Source organism: Loxodonta africana, chromosome 2, assembly GCF_030014295.1.
Source record: "Loxodonta africana isolate mLoxAfr1 chromosome 2, mLoxAfr1.hap2, whole genome shotgun sequence".
NCBI classification, from domain to species: domain Eukaryota; kingdom Metazoa; phylum Chordata; class Mammalia; order Proboscidea; family Elephantidae; genus Loxodonta; species Loxodonta africana.
Genome location: NC_087343.1, coordinates 89,699,592 through 89,724,883, shown reverse-complemented (window position 1 = coordinate 89,724,883; position 25,292 = coordinate 89,699,592). Strand labels below are relative to the sequence as shown.

General features: G+C 40.0%; 1 protein-coding gene and 1 pseudogene across 1 annotated transcript in view; one reads left to right on the top strand and one right to left on the bottom strand.

Annotated features, from left to right (window-relative positions):
• Positions 1-767: 767 nt before the first annotated feature.
• Positions 768-25,292, top strand: part of EDIL3 (EGF like repeats and discoidin domains 3) — a 524,672-nt gene continuing 500,147 nt past the window's right edge. The window contains exon 1 of the mRNA XM_010588258.2: positions 768-1,100. Within this exon, the coding sequence (XP_010586560.1) occupies positions 1,034-1,100 (67 nt within the window). The 5' untranslated portion in view covers positions 768-1,033. The remainder of the gene's footprint in view (positions 1,101-25,292) is intronic.
• On the bottom strand, positions 17,908-19,056 carry LOC100653730 (TIMELESS-interacting protein-like; annotated as a pseudogene).

Sequence of the window (25,292 nt, the reverse complement as noted above, 5' to 3'; positions counted from 1 at the left end):
CCTCTCCAGTCCAAAAGCTAACTAAAGTGCAGACTGAACAGCAGAGCAGCTGTCTTTACTGGTTAGTCTCACTGCTGACTAGGTTGCATTTCCCAAGAAATCCGGCACAGTTCACTTTGCAGGGCTCTGCCTCTCACGCTGCAGCCTTCGTGCCCCAAGAGCCACTTTTCAAAATCTCCTAACTACTTTCCCTGGCTGTACAGTGACGGAACTTCAGGGGAAACCTTAACGTGGTTAATTATAAAGTCAGTGCTGAAAACCAAGAGAATCTCTGACTCCAAGAGTGCCCCCGCACCCCCTTAACCCCAGAGTCACCAGCCTGTGTGCAGAAGGTACAGGCAATGTAAGAACTTCAGAAACATTGGCAGGTGCCAGGGTGTGGCTGTCTGTGGTTGTCTCCCTTTTCTCTTCCAGCAGAAGGAGCCACCTTGAGAGAGAGAGAGAGAACGAGAATGGAGGGGGAGGCAAGAGGGGGAATAAGAGGGAGGGCGGGAGCGGGGAGGCACCGGAGGAGCGCGGAGCGCGCCTGCGAGGCTCCAGCTCACAGGCACGCCGCCTCTGTTTGTACACAGTGCAGTCCCCGCCGCCTGCTCGCTCCCCGCCTGCTCACGCTTCATTGTTCTCCAAGTCAGAAGCCCCGCAGACGCGGCGGCGAGAGCAGCGCGAGCCAGCGCTCCTGCCGCCAGTCAGTCCGCCAGCCGGCGCGGGTGACCAGAGCCACCGCGGGAGCCCGCGCCCCGCCCCGCCCGCCGCGCCTCGACCGGGACCCACCCGCAGCAGAGGGCTGAGTGCGCTAGCGGTTCGCAGAGCTCGCCCTGCTCCGAGTGCCGGAGCGCAGGAAAAAGAGGAGGGAAGATTGCCCACCACTCTTTCTAGCCCTCTTCAAGAATTTCAGGAAGAGCTGCAGGAAGAAGACATCTTCTTGAATTCTCTGGCAGGGGCGGCTCTGCCACTGCCCCGCGGTGCCATCTCGGCCACACAGCCCTCCGTGCCGACCCCTGCCCTGCTCGGGTCACGTTCGGGAGACAGGATCATGACTCGCTCGGTGGCCGCCTGGCTTTTGGTTGGGCTCAGCCTCTGTGCCCCCCAGTGCTGCAAAGGTGAGGCGGCGGGCCCCGGGCTGCTGAGTACGAGGCGGGCAAGTGGGGTCCCCTGGGAAACGTCTCGTGGGGGACGCCGGTCGTCCCCGGAGCGCTCCGGGAGAAGCGAGCCCTGCGGGCGGCGCGGAGGAGGCGCCCTGGGGACCCCCGGAAAGTGCTCGCAAAGTCAGAGCGGAGTGCGCGGAGCTGAGCTGGGAGGAGAGTGAGAGGTACCGGGTGAGACTGAGAAAAGAGGGGGGCGGTGGGTAGGCAGGAGCGGAAAGCGTTCTCGGGAACCAGCGACTCCGCTGCTCCCTCAGCCATCGGGTCACCGCTTGAACCCTCGCTGAGCAATGCAGACGATGCTCATCGCGGGCGCCAGGCAAGGATTTGGTAGGGAGCCGAGCGGTGAAATGAGTGCACCGGAGATGTCATCTGGTAGATGCGGGCGGAGGCTGGAGAGCCGCAGTGCTGTCCGCCCCCAAGCGCGGTTCTCTGGTGCGGGGCTGGAGTTGAGCTGTTCCTGAACTGGGACTGAGAGTTTGGCCGCGGGTAAAGTGGGAACCGGTCTAGCAGTTCGCCTTTCTTCCTCCTCCTCACCCGGGGGTCTCAGCAACAACCACACTGTAATCTAAGGAACCCCCAGGGTCCTCGTTCTTTACTCTGCACTCCCCCTAGTTGCGAGCGCAACTCTTGGTAATAGTGCCGAGCATAACAACCCTAGCGCCCCCGCCCAGAAACGGAAAAGTTGTAAAAGCTAGTCTGATCGGTTTTCCATGACTTACATGCAATACATAACCTAGTCTTAAAAAAATAAATAAAATAAATACGGGACTTCGACGCGTCTTTTGCTGAGTTGTATAGGTGACTTCCAAGTCCTCTGCAAGGTGTGACTTGTCAATACAAGCCTTGGTCCGAGCCCCAGTCTTCGGACAAGCCCTGGCTGATGTAGGGTCGGAAAGGGCAGGGAAGTAGGGGGGACTCTGACGAGGCCACGCTAGCTGCAGCTGCGCCCCTCCTGTGCTCACTGATGCGGGCGGCTCCTTCTGAGGGTTCGGTGGGTAATAAAACCCTCCGCAGGCTGTTTCAAGTGGAGAGCTGAGTGCTCTACAAGGTTTAAAATGCTGTGCCTTTAAAAAGGGTACTTGGATTAAAAAATGCGTTGACTCGAATCCACTTGAAATTCGACATTGCATGAATATTATACGTCATGCATCCATGCACCCATCCATCTATTTGTCTTAGAAAATTGTGGACTGTTGGGCCAGTGTTCACGCCGAGAAGTCGAAAAGTCGGGGGCTGCTGGCCGGATAACCTGGCTGTCCTCTCAACAGAGCTCCATGGCCGCGCATTTCATTGGCCTCGCTCCCTCTCCTAGAATGTGCCTATTTTCCCCAGTGTGTAGGTGTGTGCCTCAGCGTTTACAAAGTGTCCTTCCAGTTATCAGACAGAGACAGCCACTCCACTGAAGGTTAAGGAATGGTAATGACTCTATAGTTGCTCGCCCGAGTTCTCTAGCAATATGAAGACCGTGCTCCGATCGCAGAGATTTTTCCTTTCTCTTATTCCCCTCTAGGTTCCTTCTGGACCTTGATCCCTTAGCAGAAAGGGAAGACTGCAGGCAATCCTCTCTCTACTCCCTTACTCGCCTCCGTCCCCACCCCCTCCCGCCAGAGACACACACACTCACCCACTCACACGCACCTACACCGTGCCACCGCCGCTATCATCTGCTCCCGCGCGGAGGTGGAGGGCGAAGGGGTGGAGGAGGAGAAGGTGCGTCTAGCATCTGGGGCTGCCCTTGACTCGATGGGTCCGGTTGCAGGAACCTAGGGGCGCGAAGAGTGCCGGCTCGTGGCAATCAGGGGCTTGGCCTCTCCTGTAGATACCTTGGCAAGGGCACTGCCTACTTTGCCTGACAATCCAAGGATGGAGGTACTGTTCAGGCTTTCCATTGCATTTCTCCTGGACAATGCTCCAGGAGCTGTGTACTCCATATTCTTCAGCAGATTTCTTCCTTTTCAGCCAGCCTGTGGGGAGAGATGAAGAGGGCTTTAGGAAAGAAACAGACCATTCTGTATTAGCTCTTTTTGTTAAATTTACACCTTTCTTAATTTATTCTCCTTCAGCTCTCCAGAAGGTAGAGTACAGGTTGCGTGAAAGCTCTGAACAATTAAACTTTGAGCAAACTTATTGAAGCCAGTGTTAACACTGACAAGTTTCCTTCCCCCCCCCCAAGCAAAGACCTCATCTATCTAATACATCCCTTTAGAAATTATTTTCCTAATTCACGGGTTGCAGTTTACCTGCATTAATGTCTGGGATTTGATCAGGATATCTACCTCCTTTTATTGGTCATTTTTATTTTAAAATTAAACCAATGGATCAGTCAGATTGAATATTTTATTAACTCTTAAATTATTCATCATTATGGGTTGCTCTAAAAAATCCAATAACATGCATACAGTTGCAGGAAGCACGTGACATCTTATGCAATCTGTTCCTGTGCCTGCAGTTTGTGCCTGAAGTCTTTAAGCAAATGGCACTGTCTAAAAATGTCTAGACATGTCCTAAATACTATGAATCATTGGCATTTGCATTTCCTTTTTTTAAATCAGTGGCAATTTTTAGTTACTTTTACATGAGAATAAATTAGTACCTGAACACTCTCACTCCAGATAACAACACTGTACTTCTGTGATTACTATAGCAATATTTATGTTCTAGTAACGGGCTTTCCATGTTATTTATTATTGCACATTAGTGTCTACATTACCAAATTTACATGAACAATGATTTTATACTTTAAAAATAAGTGCCAACTTCAGATTCCAGGTGATACATTTAAAAAATAATTTCCAAAATATTGAATTAAAAATGATAATTAAGTGAACATAAGGAATTGTTCTGTGACAGTTTGATGCTAATGCAAACGCTTGGTCATGCCATAGCACTGCCATGATGTAACACACATTTTTTTTCCTCTGGTCCTGAAAAAGATTTTCCAATTACTCCTAAAATGTTTCCTTGGAATTGAAATGCAATTTTTTAAAAATACATATGTTTTTTGGAAAACATTTTTAATAGTGAAAAATTAAAATGGCCTGTTTTTCTGTCTTTGGGCTTGAAGTTGTGAAGATCACCATATCCAGGCAAATATATTGCATTGCTGAACTATTCTCTAAATTAAAACTCTGTTGTATTTTTCTCAAATGTATTGATAGCAATGTTCATATTAAATATGTACTCCAGATCTAGGATATTTTTGATAAATATTTTAATAAAGCTTGTGTTTTCACTAGGTATATGTGATATTTTCATCATAAAATTATAGCAACATAAAGTAATAAAATATACGTGACTAAAATAAAATAGCATGTGACTCAATATTATTATGAAATACGGGTTTGACAGTTTTTCAGGAGTCTAGATAGGTAGTCCAGAGTCTTTATTTCACTGATATTAAGATGAAGTTTTTAATTAAAGACAATTTATTTTGAAAACTTTTTATCTTCTGAAAGCTTTTGAATAATGGGATGGACTGTGTACATTATTGTTTGTGTACAGTTTAAAAAACCTGTCTCATCTGAGAGGTTTCTAAAGCCTAAGAAAGTAATTCTGATATTTGTTGTTTACTGAACACGCTTGCAGGTGCAATAGCTTTGAGTATGATTTATGATGTAGTAGATTCATTGAATCTTTGTCAAAAAAACAAAAACAAAACAAAGCAACAAACAAAAAACAGTGCAGGCTTCAGAACTCAGTAGGTAATGAGAAAAAAATGATAGTGAATTTTGCAAATATTTAATTAGTGTAATGCCTTCTGTCAGAGCTAATCAATTTACTCTCTATATAAAACCAAACTCATCGTGATTCTGACTCATAGCGACCCTATAGGACAGAGTAGAACTGCTCCATAGGGTTTCCATGGAGTGGCTGGTGGATTCAAACTGCTGACCTTCTGGTTAGCAGTTGAGCTCTTAACCACTGCTTCACCAAGGCACCACTCTGTATATTTAAAAACAAAACAAAACCTGTTGCCCTGGAGTCAAGTTGATCCTGACTCATAGCGACCCTATAGGACAGAGCAAAACTGCCCCATAGAATTTCCAAGGAGCGGTGGTTTCGAACTGCTGACCTTTTGTTTAGAAGCCGTGGCACTTAACTGCTACACCAGTTGGGTTTATTTCCTAAGTAATCTGAAAACTGGTGTTAATGTGGAAAAAAAGAAAAACAAAAGACAAACCATGTTATTCAATTCTCATCTGTGTTAAGGAAGATATGTAGTATGTTTGTTTGTTTGTTATCATAGCCCACATAATGATTTTGGTTAATCAAAGCAAACATGCGTTTATAGACAGTCAAATGGCTGCTGTGTGAAGTGGAGTGATTGTTATATTTTTCCCATGGTTTCCTAAATGATGTGTCAGACATTAAGCACTGTAAACCTTAAACTGAGTGACTTACCACGTAATTGTCACCAAAAATACATCTGAAGGGTCTTTGATTTGACAGAATTGTGGAAAGGAGTAGACTGGAATCAACTGTGCCCTTACCAGCAGGTGTCAGGATAATCAACAGAGCTCACTCAAAGGAAAGATGGAAAAAATACAGGACATGAACTAGTAAATTAAAGTCTTGAGATAAAGTGACTTTGTAATCTATATGAAACTGATGTTATTTATTAGCTTTCAGTGCTACCCTGAGAAAGAGAGAGGGTGAATTTTAAGGACCAAAGGATTTTAAATTGGAAACGTAGTTGCTTTAACTGCCACGAACAAGGGCACATCTATGTTGAATCTTTACTTTTTAGAAGTCTTCTGAGTACCTTCCAATGGAAATGCCCATAGAGCTGTGAAGTGCTCATAAAAAAACAATTATTATTGAGATTTTTAGCAGGCTTTGTGTCTTCACTGTTCATACCAACTACAGATTTTATAAACATAAATCCTGATATAGTTATTTACATGGATATAAACATTCAGCTGTATATTATTTTAAACATCTATCACACTCGAAAAAAGCATGTATACAAATTTTTTTCTCTATTAGAATGATAACATATACATTTCCTAGAGCTTGCAGGTTTCTTAAGAACATGGTAAAACAAATCCTGTGACCAGGAGAGACTAAATGACATCATAGATAAAGCTTATCATTTTGGCATTCCTATATATTACATGCCTATTTTGTATCAATAACTGTCAGTGATTTGATATCATTTATTTGTATTTAACTGTCCTTTAACAGATCACCTTTCCTCGTGAATTAGTTCTAGCGTCTGCTAATATAGCCCTTAAAGCCATGTTACAGATTTGCCATTACACCCTTTCTACAAATCCTCTCAGTTTTTTATAGTCACTGGCATCATGCCAACCAGTCTTTCTTCAGTGACAACCCTTCTGTGTCAGAGTTCTCCTAAAATAAAAATGCTCACTTGCTCTCTCTCTCTCATTTTCTTGTTGGATAACAACTAGGGCATATCACCCACTATGAAATTGATAATGGCATTGTGTCATCGTTACTAAACCCATTGCCGTAGAGTCGACCGCGATTCATAGCGACCCTACTAAAAGGGTGCAAGCCTTGTAAAATTTGTAATTTAGCTTCCTGTGTGTGTTTGCATGTGTGTGTGTGGTTGTGGGGGTGATAATGTGAAACTCCTGCTTCTCAGATCCTAAGGGTTAAAGCATACACACAAATAAAATGACACCTGAATTTTGGAGCAACTCAGAGTGTTTACGCCTTGATTTGATTGCCGCGCCCTGGCTAAAATTATCAGCTCTCACTAATGTATGTCCACCCCACTTACAGAGAAGTCACTTACCTTGCAGCTCTGTCCATGTGGAATAGAGCTGAGAGCCTAGAGGAAGGGATCAGGAACTCCTGGCCACCCAAAATAGATGTCACATTAGGACATTAGATCATACATTCTTTCTTGGTTTTCGGGTTCCTGGACCCTCTATAAACTGGATCCAGAAAATAGAAGACATATAAGGTAGTAGGTCAGGCTTAATCAGAGCAGTAAAATGTGTCAGCTGTTAGACAAAGTGGAAATGGAAAAAAAAAAAAAACTTGCAAAAGTCAGTGATGTCTTACAGGGCAAAAAATTGAGGACATTTAGTGTAAATGGGAGGGGGTAGAGTGGAGTCTACAGATCTGAAAGCATTACTGTATGAGAGAATATTATAACTGATGCTGGTAATGCTCTGGCATCCCAGAAAAAGCTCACTTAAACACGTTCAATGTTGTCTAGGTACAAAAGCAGCCAAGTGTGTATATTATATAAAAAGATTTTGTCGAAAATGTTTAAAGTTGTAAACATGGGCTTAATGGTGTAATCTTCAGATATCTGATGAATTTACTTACTTGAAAAGTTTTATTTTTCCATCAAGTAGAGAAGGTGTTATTGCATTTTTTATTGATTTTGTTCTCTAAAGTAACGAATGAAGGTATCACATAACACGGAATTCGGTTTTGTAGCAAAAAAGTCGACATCACAATGCAGAAAAAATATTCTGCAATTATTTCACCATATTTTAGGAAATAATGCACTGCTATTTTATTGTAAAAAATGTGTCTGATAGTACTAACAGCTGTGGAGGATTTGTTGAAAAGAAGATTTACAGTGCATGAAGTAGCGTGGAGGATTTGAGTACAAGAATGTAGGTGAAGGCTTTTTAAGCACTGAAGCAGCTTTGAATGTGGTTGTTACTATGGAGAAAGAAGATTGACTCTATGGTTTAGCTTTACTTTTTCTGTTTTCTAAAACAGGTCAGTATCAAACTGATCTCCTTTGAAGAGAATTTAATACAGTATACCATTCATAAATGGAAAACCCTAGATCTCTCATTATTACAGTAATGTGCTTAATTTGAAGGTAATCTCTAAATGGGCTCTGGCCACCATGCGTTCCTTAAGGTTTATGCTTGATATTTGATAAGTAGTTTATTTGGGGAATGTAAAATGAGCCTTTAAGTACTTTCGTATGTTTAGGTCAGGATGGCCATTTATATTTTACTAATACTGGAGATTTTGTGAGGATAACGAGGGTACAATAGGATCATGACACTTGAGCAGAAAAGGGAGAATAGTCAAGTGGGAACCCTGGAGGACGTTTTTATATGAAGTTAACTAATCCATTTCTGTAAAGTAGAGCTGACTGCGCTATCAGCGGATGGCTTCTATCTGTGTTCACATCTGTGATATCCTTCTCCCCTCACATTTTTCTCTCCAAATGCTACTGGAACTCTGATTTTATCCACACTATTTTTCCTGTTTGTTTATTCACCTTTTCTTTTCCGTAGTGTAAATTTTGTCTTGTAAATGATACCTTTTGTGAAATTTTGCCTATAGGTAAACGAAAAGCAAATTGCCATTCAAACTGCTTTAATGTTTATATGAGAAGCTCTCGTTTCATATTTTGTACTTCCCACAGAGCTGAGGCTCAAAACAATGCTGTACAAAAGTAAACTAACAAAAAAAAACTCAGTACAGATTCTCAATATGTATTGAGTTAAACTATTTTCCTTTACAACATTAATGTTCCTTAAGAAGAACCTGAGCATTTAAAACAGGAATATAATTTTTATACAAAAAATAGGTCAGAAGTAGTTTCAAGAACGTTAAAGCTTTGTTTCTCACATTCTTACACTATTGTTTCTTACAATGTGTGTTGTAGAAGGATGAGCCTATTTGGAAAGTATTTCTCAACAACTCTAGAAGAGCACCGTTAAAAATACAGAGATAAAGTAAAGGCAGGATTTAAAGTGCTTTCTGTGTTTGTTATCTACCAGTCCTGTGTCAGCTTGTCATACTGTGGTGACTTTTCATGTTGATGTGATGCTGGAAGCTATGCTACCAGTATTTCAAATACCAGCAGGGTCACCCGTGGTGGACAGGTTTCAGGGGAGCTTCCAGACTAAGATAGACTAGGAAGAAGGACCTGGAAGTCTACTTCTTAAAAAATTGGCCATTGGAAACATTATGAATAGCAGTGGAACATTGTCTGATACAGTGCCAGAAGATGAGCCCCTCAGATTGAAGGGCACTCAGTAAGACTGGGGGAGAGCTGCCTCCTCAAGGCAGAGTTGACCTTAGTAATTTGGATAGAGTAAAACTTTCAGGACCTTCGTTTGCTGATGTGGCATGACTCAAAATGAGAAGAAACAGCTGCAAACATCCATTAGTATTTGGGTAGTGTAATGTACAAAGTATAAATCTAGGAAAATAGGAAGTTGTCAAAAATGAAATGGAATGCTTGGAAATCGATATGCTAGGCATTGTTGTTGTTGTTAGGTCCCCTCAAGTCAGTTCTGGCTAACAGTGACCATATGGAGAACAGAACGAAGTGCTTCCCAGTCCTGTACCATCCTCACAATCCTTGTTATGCTTGAGCCCATTGTTGCAGCCACTGTGCCAATCCATCTCTTTGAGGGTCTTTATCTTTTTCACTGACCCTGTATTTTACCAAGCATGATGTCTTTCTCAGGGGATCGATCCCTCCTGGTAGTATGTGAGACGTACTGTCTCTTTCCTTTCTTCTGAGGAACATTCTAGTTGTTCTTCTTCCAAGACAGATTTGTTTGTTCTTTTGGCAGTCCACGGTATATTCAATATTCTTCGTCAGCACCACAATTCAAAGGCATCAATTCTTCTTCAGTCTTCCTTATTCATCATCTAGCATTCCCATGCATATAAGGTGATTGAAAGCATCATGGCTTGGGTCAGGCCACCTTAGACTTCAAGGTGACATTTTGCTTTTTAACACTTTAAAGAGGTTTTTTGCAGCCAATTTGCCCAATGCAATGAATCTTTTGATTTCTTGACTGCTGTTTCCATGAGTGTTGATTGTGGATCCAAGTGAAATTAAATCCTTGACAACTTCAATATTTTCTGTGTTTATCATGATGTTGTTTATGGGTCCATGTGTGAGGATTTTTCTCTTATTTATATTGAGGTGTAATCCATACTGAAGGCTGTGGTCTTTGATCTTCATCAGTAAGTGCTTCAAGTTCTCTTTACTTTTCAGCAAGCAAAGTTGTGGCCTCTGAATAAGGCTGGTTGTTAATGAGTCTTCCTACAATCCCGATAGGGATATCATTGCTGATGTCAGATATGTCAGATGGATCCTGGCTGAAAGCAGAGAATACCAGAAAGATGTTTACCTGTGTTTTATTGACTATACTAAGTCCTTTAACTGTGTGGGTCATACCAAATTATGGGTAACATTGTGCAGAATGAGAATTCTAGAACACTTAATTGTGCTCATGAGGAGTCTGCACATGGATCAAGAGGCAGTCGTTCAAACAGAACAAGGGAATACTGGATGGTTTAGAGTCAGACAAGATGTCCATCAGGGTTGTATCCTTTGACCATACTTATTCATTGTCCAGCTTTAACATGCATATGAGGTGATTGAAAATACCATGGCTTGGGTCAGGCACACATTAGTCCTCAAAGTGACATCCTTGCTTTTTAACACCTTAAAGAGGACTTTTGTAGCAGATTTGCCCAATGTAGTACATCTTTTAATTTTTTGAATTGTGTTTCCATGGGTGTTAATTGTAGATCCAAGTGAAATGAAATCCTTGAAAAGTTAATATTTTCTCAGTTTATCATAATGTTGCTTATTGGTCCATGTCGTGGATCGAATTATGCCCCCCCCCCAAACATGTATATATCAATTGGGCTGGGCCATGATTCCTGGTATTGTGTGATTTTCCTATACGTTGTAAATTCTGCCTCTGTACTGTTAATGAGGGAGAATGGGCAGCAGTTGTGTTAGTGAGGCAGGACTCAATCTGCAAGACTAGATTGTGTCTTGAGGCAGTCTCTTGAGATATAAAAGAAAGAAGCGAGCAGAGAGACTGAGGGACCTCATATCACTTAGAAAGCAGCGCCAGGATCAGAGTGCATCCTTTGGACCTGGGGTCCCTGCGCAGAGAAGCTCCTAGCCTGGGGGAAGATGGATGTGAAGGCCGACAGAGAGAGAAGGCCTTCTCCTGGATCTACACCCTGAATTTGGACTTTTAGCCTACTTTACTGTGAGAAAATAAGCTTCTCTTTGGTAAAGCCATCCACTTGTGGTATTTCCGTTACAGCAGCACTAGATAATTAAGACAGTCCAGGTGTGAGAATTTTTGTTTTCTTTATGTTGAGGTGTAATCCATAGTGAAGGTATAGTCTTTGATCTTCATCAGTAAGTTCAATGGGTTTTGGATTGTTGTTTTGTGCTGTTGAGTTGATTCTGCACTATAGGACAGAGTAGTACTGCCCCACGGGGTTTCCTAGGCTGTAATCTTTACGGGAGCAGATGGCCAAGTTTTCTGTCCTGTGAAGCCACTTGTGGGTTTGAATGCTGACATTTTGGTTAGCAGCCAAGTCCTTAACCATTGTGCCATCAGGGCCTCTTTGATTATAATTGCTAGTAATTATAAAATCCGGAGTATGACCATAGGATTTATGACTGAGGAATGGAGGAAGACAGATTTTTGAAAGAGAAGAGTCAAAGCACTGAATGATCCGATGTTGAAAATATTATCCGTGTGTGTTGGAATTGCAAACTAAATTATTCTAGGAAAATGTTGGAGAGAATGTCAGTGAAGCAGAAGTAGAAATTTCAAGAAATGAGGGGATGTGATATAGAGACCAAGAGATTACTATAATCTGGATAAACTGTGGGGAATAAAGATCTAAGACATGGAGTTAAACTGGGTGTTTTTAGAGAGGAAGGAACAAGAATGTTCAAGAAGTGTCATTGAGTAGCAAGGGGTACTCATAGTACACCTTCAGGCCTAAGAGTTATGGGAGAGAAAACTGTTTCCAATTAAGAGGGCTGCAGGGTAAGCAGTGATCCAGAGGAGAGCTGGTTTCCTCCAGAGCAGGGTAAGAGATATAATAGCCTCGTCCCAGGCATCATTCTCTCTGACAGTCCTCATCCTATAGCTTTGACACATAGAGCTCATCATAATAATTGATACTGATACCTCACTAACAGCAGTGCTTTTAAGTACATAAAATATGTTTTTACATACAAAAGCTCACTCAAAGCTTACAACAACCTAGAGGCTTTTATTGTCACCATTGACAGATGAGGACACAGACGGAGAACTGAAGAAGCGATCAGCATACAAATCGAGGTCTTAGAGATCCAAATCCAGGGACCTTTTCATTATAGCACAATTACAGCAAAGCCTTCAATCCACTGAGGGTCCCTTCTCAATTTAAAGTGCAGCTGGGGGAGAGGAAATTTCTGCAATTATGCTCTGACCTCCCATGCCCTGTTCAGATGGACCTCTGTGTATTTTAAGATCTGTATATTTATTTTTTATAGTTTAAGTTATTGTGAACGTCTAGAACGGCTGTCTAATAGTCTCAATACTTGCTCATGTTTGAATCATTTGTCCAAAAGGTTCTAACTGGAAAATAATTAACATTACTGCCAGGGAATTTTTTTTAATTAACATACTCATAACTGTGCAACCTTATACACAGCTAAATAATTTGGTTTCCTCAAATTTACATGTTTCAAGTGTTTGTAAACCATGATGTTCCTTCTCTAGTTCCTGACATGCTGTCCTTGTAAACCACTTCTTTCATCATTTTAGTTGTTTCATTTGGAATCTGTCCAAGAAGCCTACATATTTATTCAACAGGCTTGCCAAAAACCCAACAGAGAATTCCAGAGATGTGCTTCCCTAAAATAATGCCACATACATTTTCTGATTTCACAAACACATTCTTAATTTTTTCTCTATTGCTTTGCTAGTTATTATTATTATTCCTATCAGACCATCCCTTTCTAAATATTACTTCACTATGAAACATGAATTTTTTTTTCCCCCATAGTTTTACTTTGAATTTGCCTTCTTTGGAATTCAACTTAATTTTTATCTTTTATATTTAGTATAATTATTATTATCACTACTACATGGTGAATATTCTACCCACACAGATCTCAGAAAAACATCATTTCATTTCCTGAAAATTATTTCGTTATTTATTGCTATTTTTATATTATATGACTGTCTGCTAAATAATAATACAATGCATGACTTTCTATCCTTAGGTTTTTTTCAATATTCATATTGTGGGGGTCTTTAAAGTATCCGTTAGCTTTGTAAGACCATCTATATCCTTTTTTTTATTTCTATATTTATTTCTACCTATTGCATTTTTTGTATTATGAAGTCCCTGGGTGGTATAAATGGTTAAGCACTCAATTACTAGCCAAAAGGTTGGTGGTTTGAACCCACCAGAGGTGCCTCAGAAGACAGGCCTAGTGATCTGCTTCTGAAAACCCTGTGGACCAGTTGTACTCTGCACACATGGAATCACCAGGAGATAGCAGCTAACAACAGCAGCAACACTGTATATATTGCTATTTTTCTGCTCCCAGCACCTGCTTGGAGAACTTCTCTGATAACCTTCTCTAAGTAACCCATACCGCTGCCCCAACACACACGTTTATACACCATATCCCCCTGCCGTTATTCTCTATTATCCATCCTTTTCATATTATAGTGCTTTTTAAAGAATTGTCATTATATATCCATTTATTTATTGGCTTATGTACTTCTCTCTTGTTTCCAGTAGACTAAAGCTTCATGACAGCAGGGAGCACATCTGTTTTGTTCCCTAATGTATATCTAGCAGTGAGCATGGTACCTTACACTTGTTTACTTGTTTGATGTTGTTAGGTCCCGTCAATTCCGACTCATAGCAACCCTGCATACCATAGAACGAAACACAGCCCGGTCTTTCACCATCCTTACAATCGTTGTTATCCTTGAGCCCATTGCTGCAGCCACTGTGTCAATCCATGTTGAGGGTCTTCCTCTTTTCGCAGACCCTATACTTTACCAAGCATGATGCCCTTCTCCAGGAACTGATCCCTCCTGATAAAGTGTCCAAAGTATATAAGATGCAGTCTTACCATCCTTGCTTCTAAGGAGCATTCTGGTTGTACTTCTAAGACAAATTTGTTCGTTCTTTTGGCAGTCCATGGTATATTCAATATTCTTCACCAACACCACAATTCAAAGGCCTCAATTCTTCTTCTGTCTTCCTTACTCATTGTCCAGCATTCACATGCATATGATGTGATTGAAAATATTGTGACTTGGACAGGCACACCTTAGTCTTCAAGGTGACATCTTTGGTTTTCAACACTTAGAGACCCTTTGCAGAAGAGTTGCCCAATGCAAAGCATCTTTTCATTTCTCGGCTGCTGTTTCCATGGGTGTTGATTGTGTATCCAAGTAAAACGAAATCCTTGACAACTTCAATCTTTTCTCCATTTAGCATGATATTACTCATTGGTCCAGTTGTGAGGATTTTTGTTTTATGTTGAGGTGTAATCCATACAGTAAGTGCTTCAAGTCTTGTTCACTTTCAGCAAGCAAGGTTGTGTCATCTACATAACGCAGGTAGTTAATGAGTCTTCCTCCAATCCTGATGCCCCATTCTCCTTCATATAGTCCAGCTTTTTGTATTTTTTGCTCAGCATACAGATTGAGTAGGTATGGTGAAAGTATACAATCCTGACATACACCTTTCCTGACTTTAAACCATGCAGTATCCCCTCTTCTGTCTGAACAACTGCTTCTTGATCTGTGTACAGATTCCTCATGAGTATAATTAAGTGTTCTGGAATTCCCATCCTTCACAATGTTATCCATAATTTGTTTTGATCCACACAGTCAAATGCCTTTGCATAGTCAATAAAACACAGGTAAACATCCTTCTGGTATTCTCTGCTTTCAGCCAGGATCCATCTGACATAAGCAATGATATCCCTGGTTCCATGTCCTCTTCTTAATCCAGCTTGAATTTTTGGCGGTTCTCTGTTATTATACTGCTGCAGCCACTTTGAACTATCTTCAGCAAAATTTTGCTTGTGTGTGATATTAATGATATTGTTCGATAATTTCCATATTTGGTTGGATCACTGTTCTTGGGAATAGGCATAAATATGGATCTCTTCAGTCAGTTGGCCCCGCAGCTGTCTTCCAAATTTCTTGGCATAGACCAGTGAGCACTTCCAGCACTGCATCCGTTTGTTGATACATCTCAATTGATATTCCGTCAATTCCTACGGCCTTCTTTTTCAACAGTGCCTTCAGTGCAGTTTGAACTTCTTCCTTCAGTACCATGGGTTCCTGATCATATGCTACATCTTGAAACGTTTGAACATTGACTAATTCTTTTTGGTATAATAACTCTGTGTATTCCTTCCCTCATCTTTTGATGCTTCCTGTGTCATTTAATATTTTCTCCATAGAATCCTTCAGTACTGCAACTCGATGCTTGAATTTTTTCTTCAGTTCTTTCAGCTAGATAAATGCTGAGCATGTTCGTCCCTTTTGGTTTTCCATCTCCAGCTCTTTGCACATGTTATTATAATACTTTACTTTGTCTTCTCAAGCCGCCCTTTGCAATCTTCTGTTCAGTTCTGTTTTGTTGCACTTACTTTCAATAAATACTAGTTGGCATGAATGAATGTAACCTAGAAAAACAACTCCGTTGATATATAAATCTTTTTTTGGATTAAAGATATATTTGGTAGACCCATTAACTCATTCAATAACTTGTTATCTAGTTGACGCACTGATGCATTGGTGTTTGAATCATGGCACAAGTGATACAATTTTTAAAAGCAATAAATGCTTAATAGTGGCAAACTCTAAGAGCTAACTAAATGAATGACCTACTTGTTTCTATAGCTGTTTAATTTATAAATACCTTAAAAGGAAAATCTGGTTTTAACTGATAATATCAAATAGAAGTATAAGAGTTATAATTGTATATGGAAGATAGGAAATAAACTTTAGACTGTCATTTTATTACCAACGGCTGGCAAGAAAAGTGTGCATAACAGAATCAAAGCACTTGGTGGTACTTTTAATTGTCTGGTGGAGGAGCGGCAGGTAGCCCTTTGATCTACTTATTGCCCCAATGCCCTGGCAAGTACTCCCATAAGTTCTACCAGCCATAACTTTCCTCCAGCCCTTTTTTCCCTCCTCTCTCCATGCATCCAAACCTGCTAAAAGCAGACATACTTGGCAGAGAGGAAAAGACAACACCTGGGAACCATGTCTGCCCCAGGAGGTACGAAGCTTTAAAACAGCTCTGTTTAGAGATGTTTGTGTAATGACAATCTGTAAGTCACACCAAAGTACTGTTTATTTCCCTTTGGGTAACTATACTTCTCTCTTTCTTAAATACCCAGTGATTATAAAACAATTTGTATGCTTGTGACCCTAGTAATTGTGTGATTTCCACTCCTAGTCTGAAAGTTTTAGAATAACAAGTCTTTCTAAAAAGGTGTATGATTGAAATAGATTGTACAGAGTAAAAACTGTAAAATATAATGCTCTGTTTTTAGGTAATAAAAACGAGTCTTTGGTAATTTTTATTTTTTTGGTAGCGGCAGCTAGTTCCTCATACTTGTTTTAAAGTTTGAATTATTTTTTGAACCTATACATTCATCGGGAAACGCTGGGGGTGTAGTGGTTAAGAGGTACCGATGCTAACCAAAAGGTCGGCAGTTCGAATCTACCAGGTGTTCCTTGCAAACTCTATGGGACTGTTCTCCTCTGCCCTGTAGAGTCACTATGAGTTGGAATCAACTTGATGGCAATGGGTGTGGTTTTTTAATGCATTCATTGAAGAAAAGTTGTAATAGTGACATTTGTGCGCCTATATCTAGGGCTTGTTTCCATAAATAAATACATCTAAGTAATATTTTTTTAACCATAAAATGGATCATACCATAAAGTTTTATAATTTGTTGCTTCAGTAACTTTTTATTGAGCACAGATAGATGCCGTGAACTAACTGTCCTTGGTGTTGGAATTGCAACAAGTACCAAACCCAAAAAAACCCAAACCCAGTGCCGTCGACAATGACCAAAACAGATGAAAATCTTTGCTCACACAGATCTTACATTCTAACGAAGGGAGACAGAGTGTAAAGGTAGTAAATTATCTAGTAGGTTAAAAAAGGGCATAGGAATTTCAGGAATAAATTTAATTTTGATGTAAGCTGCTCAGATCGTGTTCAAAAACGTTAAGGTGATAAGGTATATGTTGCAAGTATGCTGTTCCACATTAAATTTGCCCCTACGTAGTTCTTATTATATTTGATTTGAAAAGTTAAGACAAATTTATTTAGTCAACTATGTCTGGAGACCTGGCGACATAGTGCTTAAGAGCTTGGCTGCTAACGAAAAGGTCAGCAGTTTAAACCCACTACCTACACCTTGTAAACTCTATGGGGCGCTTCTCACCTGTCCTATAGGGTCGCTATGTATTAAAACTAACTTGATGGAACCTAACAAAAACAACAACTAACTATGTCCATCTTTTTAAAAAAACAGGAACATGAAAGAAGTTTTACTAGGTAAGGATTTTCACTCAAAGTAGATAAAATACTATACATAGTAACCCCAAACCTGGAGGATAACAAGTCAGTGGATTGTCATGGACTGAATTAACCCACACCACCCAGTGCCGTCAATTTTGCCCCCCCAAAAATGTATCAGTTTGGCTGGACCATGATTCCCAGTATTGTGTGGTTGTCTTCTATTTTGTGGTTGTAATTTTACGTTAAAGAGGATTAGGGTGGGATTGTAACACCCTTACTAAGGTCGCATCACTGATCCTATGTAAAGAGAGTTACCCCGGGGTGTGACCTGTACTGCCTTTTATCTGACAAGAGAAAAAAGGAAAGGGAAACAAGCAGAGTGTTGGGGACCTCATACCACCAAGAAAGCAGCACCGGAAGCAGACTGCATCCTTTGGACCTGGGGTTCCTGCACCTAAGAAGCTCCTCAAACAGGCAAAGATTGATGACAAGGAATCTTCCTCTAGAGCCAACAGAGAAAGCTGTCCCCTGGAGCTGACACCCTGAATTTGGACTTGTAACCTGCTAGACTGTGAGAAGATAAATTTCTCATTGTTAAAACCATCCACATGTGGTATTTCTGTTGTACCAGCACTACATGACTAAGACATGGATACGTTTTCTCTCTTAGATGAGGCCTATCCAACTTCAGTAACATCATTTCTGGGTGGAGTATAAGGTTATTATTGTGCATTTTAAAAGAATTGGTCCAGTTGCATTTTCTCTAATTTTAATTCCTCCTCTACATTTACAGTATTGGCAGCATCATTGTGTGAATTTTCTGGAATGTCTTCACCTAATCCATTTGACTCCTCCTCTTATTGGTCTTCACTTGTATTGACCTCTCCAACTGTCTGTGCCCTGGGTGTGTCCGTTAGCAAGTCATTTCCTAGGCACTGACTGTTACTCAGCAGCTATGCTTGCCTTCTTTTCTAGGCCAGTTGTTTATTTCTCTAGTTTGTTGTTGTTGTTGTTGTAGCTCTTCTTTTAGGCTTCTACTTGACTCAGAAACAAACCTCTCACTTTCAGATGAGCTTGTCAAAAAAGGATCTAATTCAGTAGCAGTTACATCATCGCCATTATTTTCCCCTACTTCATCATTATTGTTGGTAAAATCTTTATGTAAAACAGGGAGATCAAGTCGAATTTACTTTAAACAGATCTGAACTTACCTTTTATTTCCCAGGTATTCAACTCTGTGAATAAAAATCCTGAAATTACAGTTAGGAATAGCCTATGTGCCTAGTGCTCCATGTGTCTGATTAGCTTCTTCAAGTCTTCAGCCTCGTGACCTTTATCTTTGAATTTTGCCTTATCAAACACATGCCTTAAGACTGGAAGCCCTCCCTCTGAAATTAATATCTGAGCATCCAGCTTGGTATATTCCTTTTAACTTCTCTTTGGAGGCAGGGGAATAGATGCTTTTCTCCCTGACTCCTCATCAGGTTCAGCTCCTTCACCAATCAGCTCTCTCTGGAGAGGCTGGAGGTGGGAAAGGAGGGAAAGTTTCATCTTCCATATGTTGGTAATCTGACAGCTCAATCAAACCATTCTCCTATGGTTCCAGCATCTTTTCCTCTCATACAAACTGCAAGCAGCCATAGCCCAGTGCTTGGTGTGGCCTAAAATATGTCCATCTTTTCATTTTTGATTTCTGCCTTTGGCATTATCCAAAAGTGTATAATAATTGCACTGTGTTTTTTCTCACCAAGTGGTTAGTGTCCCAACACCACTTATTACAACTTATTGTAACAAATCTGTCTTGGAAGAAGAGTAGCCAGAATGCTCCTTAGAAGCAAGGATGACAAGAATTCATCTCACATACTTTGGACATGTTATTAGGAGGGACCAGTCCCTGGAGAAGAGCATCATGCTTGGTAAAGTAGAGGGTCAACAAAAGAGAGGAAGATGCTTAACGAGATAGATTGACACAATTGCTGCAGCAATGGGCTCAAGCATAACGATGACCAGGAGGATGGCACAGGATTGGGCTATGTTTCGGTCTGTTGTACATAGGGTTGCTAGGAGTCAGAACCAACTTCATGGCACCTAACAACAACAACATTGCAACTATTAAAAGCGGAAGCATGTATCATGAACTAAATTTTTTGATATATTTGTGTCAGTTCAGGAACTTACTGAGGTGCTTCTCTGTTAGTGTGACATTAGCACATTGTTTCAATTATTGTAACTTTATAGTATGTTTGTGTCATGTAAAATTACTTAGAAATATTTTTTAATATGACTTGCCAATATTTTATTTGAGATTTTTGCATCTATGTTCTTCAGTGAGATTTTGTGCTATGTCAGGTTTAATATTAAGGAAGTGCTGTTGTTGTTATTGTTAGGTGCTGTCGAGTCAGTTCCAGAAGAAAACACTGCCCAGTCCTGTGCCATCCTCACAATTGTTGCTATGGTTGAGCCCATTGTTGCAACCACTGTGTCAATCCACCTCATTGAGGGTCTTCCTCTTTTTTGCTCTCTACTTTACAAAGTGTGATGTCCTTCTCCAGGGACTAGTTCCTCCTGATAACATGTCCAAAGTGTGTGAGATGCAGTCTCACCATCTTTGCTTATAAGGCACAGTCTGATTGTACTTCTTCCAAGACAAATTTGTTTGTTCTTTTGGCAGTCCATGGAATATTCAATATTCTTTGCCAACACCACAATGCAAAGATATCAATTCTTCTTCGGTCTTCCCTATTCATCTTTTGCATGCATATGAGGCGACTGAAAATACTACGGCTTGGGTCAGGCACATCTTAGTCCTCAAGGTGACATCTCTGTTTTCCAACACTTTAAAAGGTCTTTTGCAGCTTATTTGTCCAATGCGATGCGTTTTTGATTTCTTGACTGCTGCTTCCATGGGTGTTGATTGTGGAACCAAGTAAAATGAAATCCTTGACAACCTTGATCTTTTCTGTTTATCATGATGTTGCTTATTGGTTCAGTTGTGAAGATTTTTTTTTCTTTATATTGAAGGGTAATCCATATTGAAGGCTGTGGTCTTTGATCTTCATCAGCAAGTGCTTCAAGTCCACTTCACTTTCAGCAAGCAGGGTTGTGTCACCTGCATAATGCAGGTTGTTATTCTGATACCCTGTTCTTCTTCATATAGTCCAGCTTCTCAAATTATTTGCTCAGCATACAGATTAAATAGGTATGGTGAAAGGATACAACCATGATGCGCACCATTCCTGACATAAAACCATGCAGTATCCCCTTGTTCTTTTCAAACAGCTGCCTCTTGATCCATGTACAGATTCCTCATGAGCACAATTAAGTGTTCCAGAATTCCCATTCCTCACAACGTTATCCATAAATTGTTATGATCCACACAGTCGAATGCCTTAGCATGGTCAGTGAAACACAGGTAAACATCTTCCTGGTATTCTCTGCTTTCAGCCAGGATCCATCTGACATGAGCAATGATATCCCTGGTTCCACATCCTCTTCTGAAACCAGCCTGAATTTCTGGAAGTTCCCTGTTGATATACTGCTGCAGCCACTTTTGAATGATCTTCAGCAAAATTTTACTTATGTGTGATATTAATGATATTGTCCTTTAATTTCCACATTCGGTTGGATCATCTTTCTTGGGAATAGGCGTAAGGAAGTGCTAGATTCGTACAATTAATTGAGGACCTTCTTCTGTTCCCTGGAACACTTTAAATACTGAAAGTGTTTTCTGTTTCTTGAAGTTTTGAAATAACTCACCTACTCAGCAGTCTGATCTCCATTTAATGGATAATTTTGTGAACATTATAATCCTTCAATAAATGTTAGCAATTATTTTTTTTAACTGCTGTTCCTGTTACTGAAAAGGGGACAGTTACTCTGGGACACATTCCAAAGAAGAATGATAGAGGGAGGAGAAGGGAACCTAGAGTGACCTGACAAATTGGCTGACCAGCAAAGTTTAGCACTCCTTCAATTACTGTTAAATATGCTTTGGTTATGTTTCTACTTTAAATTATTGCATTTCTGAAATATTTACGTGACTAAAGTAGATTCTTCAATGTCTCTTAGGAAGTCCACATTTCCTTGCTTCCTTTATATTCTTCTCTTATAGGTGCACTTACTTTCTACCCTGAATATACATCATAAGTTGTGTCCTGATTTATAATTTTAGAATGGAAACTTCTAAAATATTTTAGTTTTTATTATTATTGCACAGTTTTCTTTAGATGTCTCAACTGTAAATGTGGTATATAAAGAAGGTGAGAAATAATTTAAAATATATCTTCTTTATAGTCCTGGTGGCACAGTGTTTTTAGGGCAGTACTACTCTGTCCTACAGGGTTGCTATGAGTTGGAATCAACTCCGTGTCACCAGTTTGGTTTTTTGGTTTTTTTCTTTGTCATAGAGTTAAGTTCCTGTGCAACAGACTCATTTTAAAATGCAGGTGACAGCAGCATGAAAGTTTTGTGTTATTTACTTATTCACAATTGGTGGTATCCGTAGTCAGTACTCGAAGCCCTGGTGGTGCTGTGGTTAAGAGCTCAGCTGTTAACCGGAAGGTTAGCAATTGGAATCCACCATCTGCTCCTGGGAAACCTTATAGGGGCAGTTCTACTCTGTCCTGTAGAGTTGCTATGAGCCGGAATCGACTCAACATTAATTTTTTTTTTTTTGGTGGTCAGTACTCACTATTCAGATTTTTTTTTTTTTACTATTCCCTGACTTTCAGCATTCAAATTTATTTAAAAATTTTTCTCCCCCTCCTCCAAAAAGGATGACATTTAAGTGCTGTTCTTATAGATATTTAACATCTTGAAGACAACTTTAGCAGAACTACAGATTGGGCTAACAATTTTAAAATAAAAGAATTCTGTAGTCAAATTTTAAGAATTGATTTTACTACCAAAACAAAACATATTTCATTAAGAGAACACATTTAGGTCAAGATATAAATATACAAACACATTTTAAGGATTAATGTAGTTCTTCCTGGTTTCCTGGCACTATGATATTATGCTAATCTTAGATTAGATAGACTTGCTGGCATAAGGCTACTTAATTTGATGAAGCAACAGAATCAAGTGGTTCAGGTGAATTAAGAAGTAGAGATTAAAAAATCAGAGTAAAAGATTGCTACGTCAATTTCTACTATTTTATTTCCAGGGTAGCATATGCGAATAAAGTTAGCTGATTGCTAAATCAAATGGGATTCCACGTGGAATAAACTTGGTTAAAACCCTTGAGACTTACCAAGTAAATACATTCTGTATGGATTATTTCCAAATCAGGTCCTGATTTATAACAATCTTTTGAATATTATATCGATATCTCCAGACTGTCTGTTCAGATTCAGGATTATCTCCCTATTTTAAGGTCAGCTGATTAGCAATCTTAATTCCATCTCCCTTCGGGCATGTAATGTTAACATATTCATGGGTGTAACAGCAGGGGGTTAAAATTATAGGGACCCAAATTCTCTCTGTCTTACTTGTTTATATACACAATTCCATGTTGGTACAGGTGTGTGTGGCACTCATCTGTAGTATATACCTGTATTACACTTTCCAAAGCAGGGGAGATCAGTTTAGGTATTAAAAAACTTAAACCTGGCTCCATTAAAGTATTAGCATTATAACGGGGCAAACCCCAGTCTCTAAGGCTTAATTTCTTTATTTTGCAAAAATAGAGATAATGTGGCCTGGTGGTTAAGCACTGGATCCTAACCGTAAGGTAGGTGGCTCTAACCTACCATCTGCTCCTTGGGACAAAGATGTGGCAGTTTGCTTCAGTAAAGATTGCAGCCTTGGAAACTCTATAAAGCAGTTCCACTCTGTCCTGTAGGGTTGCCATGAGTCAGAATATACTCAATGGCAATGGGTTTGTTTGTTCATTTTTATACCACCTGTTTCTTTTTTACTTGTTTGTTTTTGGCTATTGTAGTGATCAAAATATAAATGAGGTAATAAGTAGGGAATTATCTGGGAACTTGAAAACTGCTACACAAGTTGTCTGTTTTTACAGTTGCTTCAAATTCCTGCTTCATTTACTACACTTTTATTGAACCAGGTAATATTAGAAGTGGTGAAAACACCTTTGTCTTTGCGTGTTTTACTGAATACATTCAGATGCTATGAAAATTTTGGTTATAATTATTTGGAAAATGAATACATACCTACTAAAAAATGATACATAGGTAGTTGTTGAACTGTGAGAACTTAACTGGTAATGATCAAGCTTACGAATGACTCTTACATATTAAAATGGGTATATTCATATATGATGATCCCAAATTTTCATGATCTACTTTATCAACCCCAAATTCAGATCATAGAATTAGCTGACTTTGAAAATTCTTTTTTCCCTGCAAATGTGTCATTGTTGTTAGGTGCCGTCGAGTTCGTTCGGACTCATAGCGACCCTATGCACAACTGAATGAAACACCACCCAGTCCTGCGCCACCTTCACAATTGTTGCTATGCTTGAGCCCATTGTTGCATCCACTATGTCAATCCATCTCATTGAGGGTCTTCTTTTTCACTGACCCCCTGTTTTACCAAGCATGATGTCTTTCTCCAGGGATTGATTCCTTCTGATAACATGTTCAAAGTATGTAAGGCCTAGTCTTGTCATCCCTGCTTCTAAGGAGCATTCTGATTGTACTTCTTCCAAGACAATCTGTTTGTTCTCGGGCAGTCCATGATATACTCAATATTCTTCTCCTACACCACAATTCAAAGGCATCAGTTCTTCTTCAGTCTTCCTTATTCATTGTCCAGGTTTTGCATGCATATGAGGCAACTGAAAGTACTATGGATTGGGTCAGGTGCACCCTAGTCCTCAAGGTGACGTCTTTGCTTTTCAACAGTTTAAAGAGGCCTTTTGCAGCTGGGTTTGGTTTTTTTTGTTTTTTTTTTTTGGTTTTTGCAGCTGATTTGCCCAATGCAATGCATCTTTTGATTTCTTGACTGCTGCTTCCATGGGTGTTGATTGTGGATCCAGTAAAATAAAATCCTTGACAACCTCAATCTTTTTTCCATTTATCATGATGTTGCTTATTAGTCCAGTTGTGAAGGTTTTTGTTTTCTTTATGTTGATGTATAATCCCCACTGAAGACTGTGGTCTTTGATATTTATCAGCAAGTGCTTCAAGTCCTCTTCACTTTCAGCAAGCAAGGTTGTGTCATCTGCATAATGCAGTTGTCAATGAGTCTTCCTCTAATCCTGATACCCCATTTTTCTTCATAGAGTCCAGCTTCTCAGATTAATTCCTTAGTGTGCAGATTGAATAGGTATGTTGTTAGGATACAATGCTGATGCACACCTTTCCTGACTTTAAAGCATGCAGTATCCCCTTGTTCTGTTCAAATGACTGCCTTTTGATTCAGGTACAGATTACTCATGAACATAATTATTCCGAAATTCCCATTCTCTGCAATGTTATCCATAATTTCTTATGATCCACAAAGTAGAATGCCTTATCATAGTCAATAAAACACAGGTAAACATCTTTCTGGTATTCTCTGCTTTCAGCCAGGATTCATCTGACATCAGCAATGATATTACTGGTTCCACATTTTCTTCTAAATTCAAGTGGAATTTCTGTCACTTCCCTGTCAATGTACTGCTGCGGTCACTTTTGAATGATCTTCGGCAAAATTTTGTTTGCATGTGATATTAATGATATTGTTTGATAATTTCCACATTCGGTTGGATCACCTTTCTTGGTAACAGGCATAAATATGGATCTCTTCCAGTCCAATGGCCTGGTAACTGTCTTCCAAATTTCTTGGCATAGACGAGTGAGCACTTCCAGTGCTAAATCATTTGTTGAAACATCTCAACTG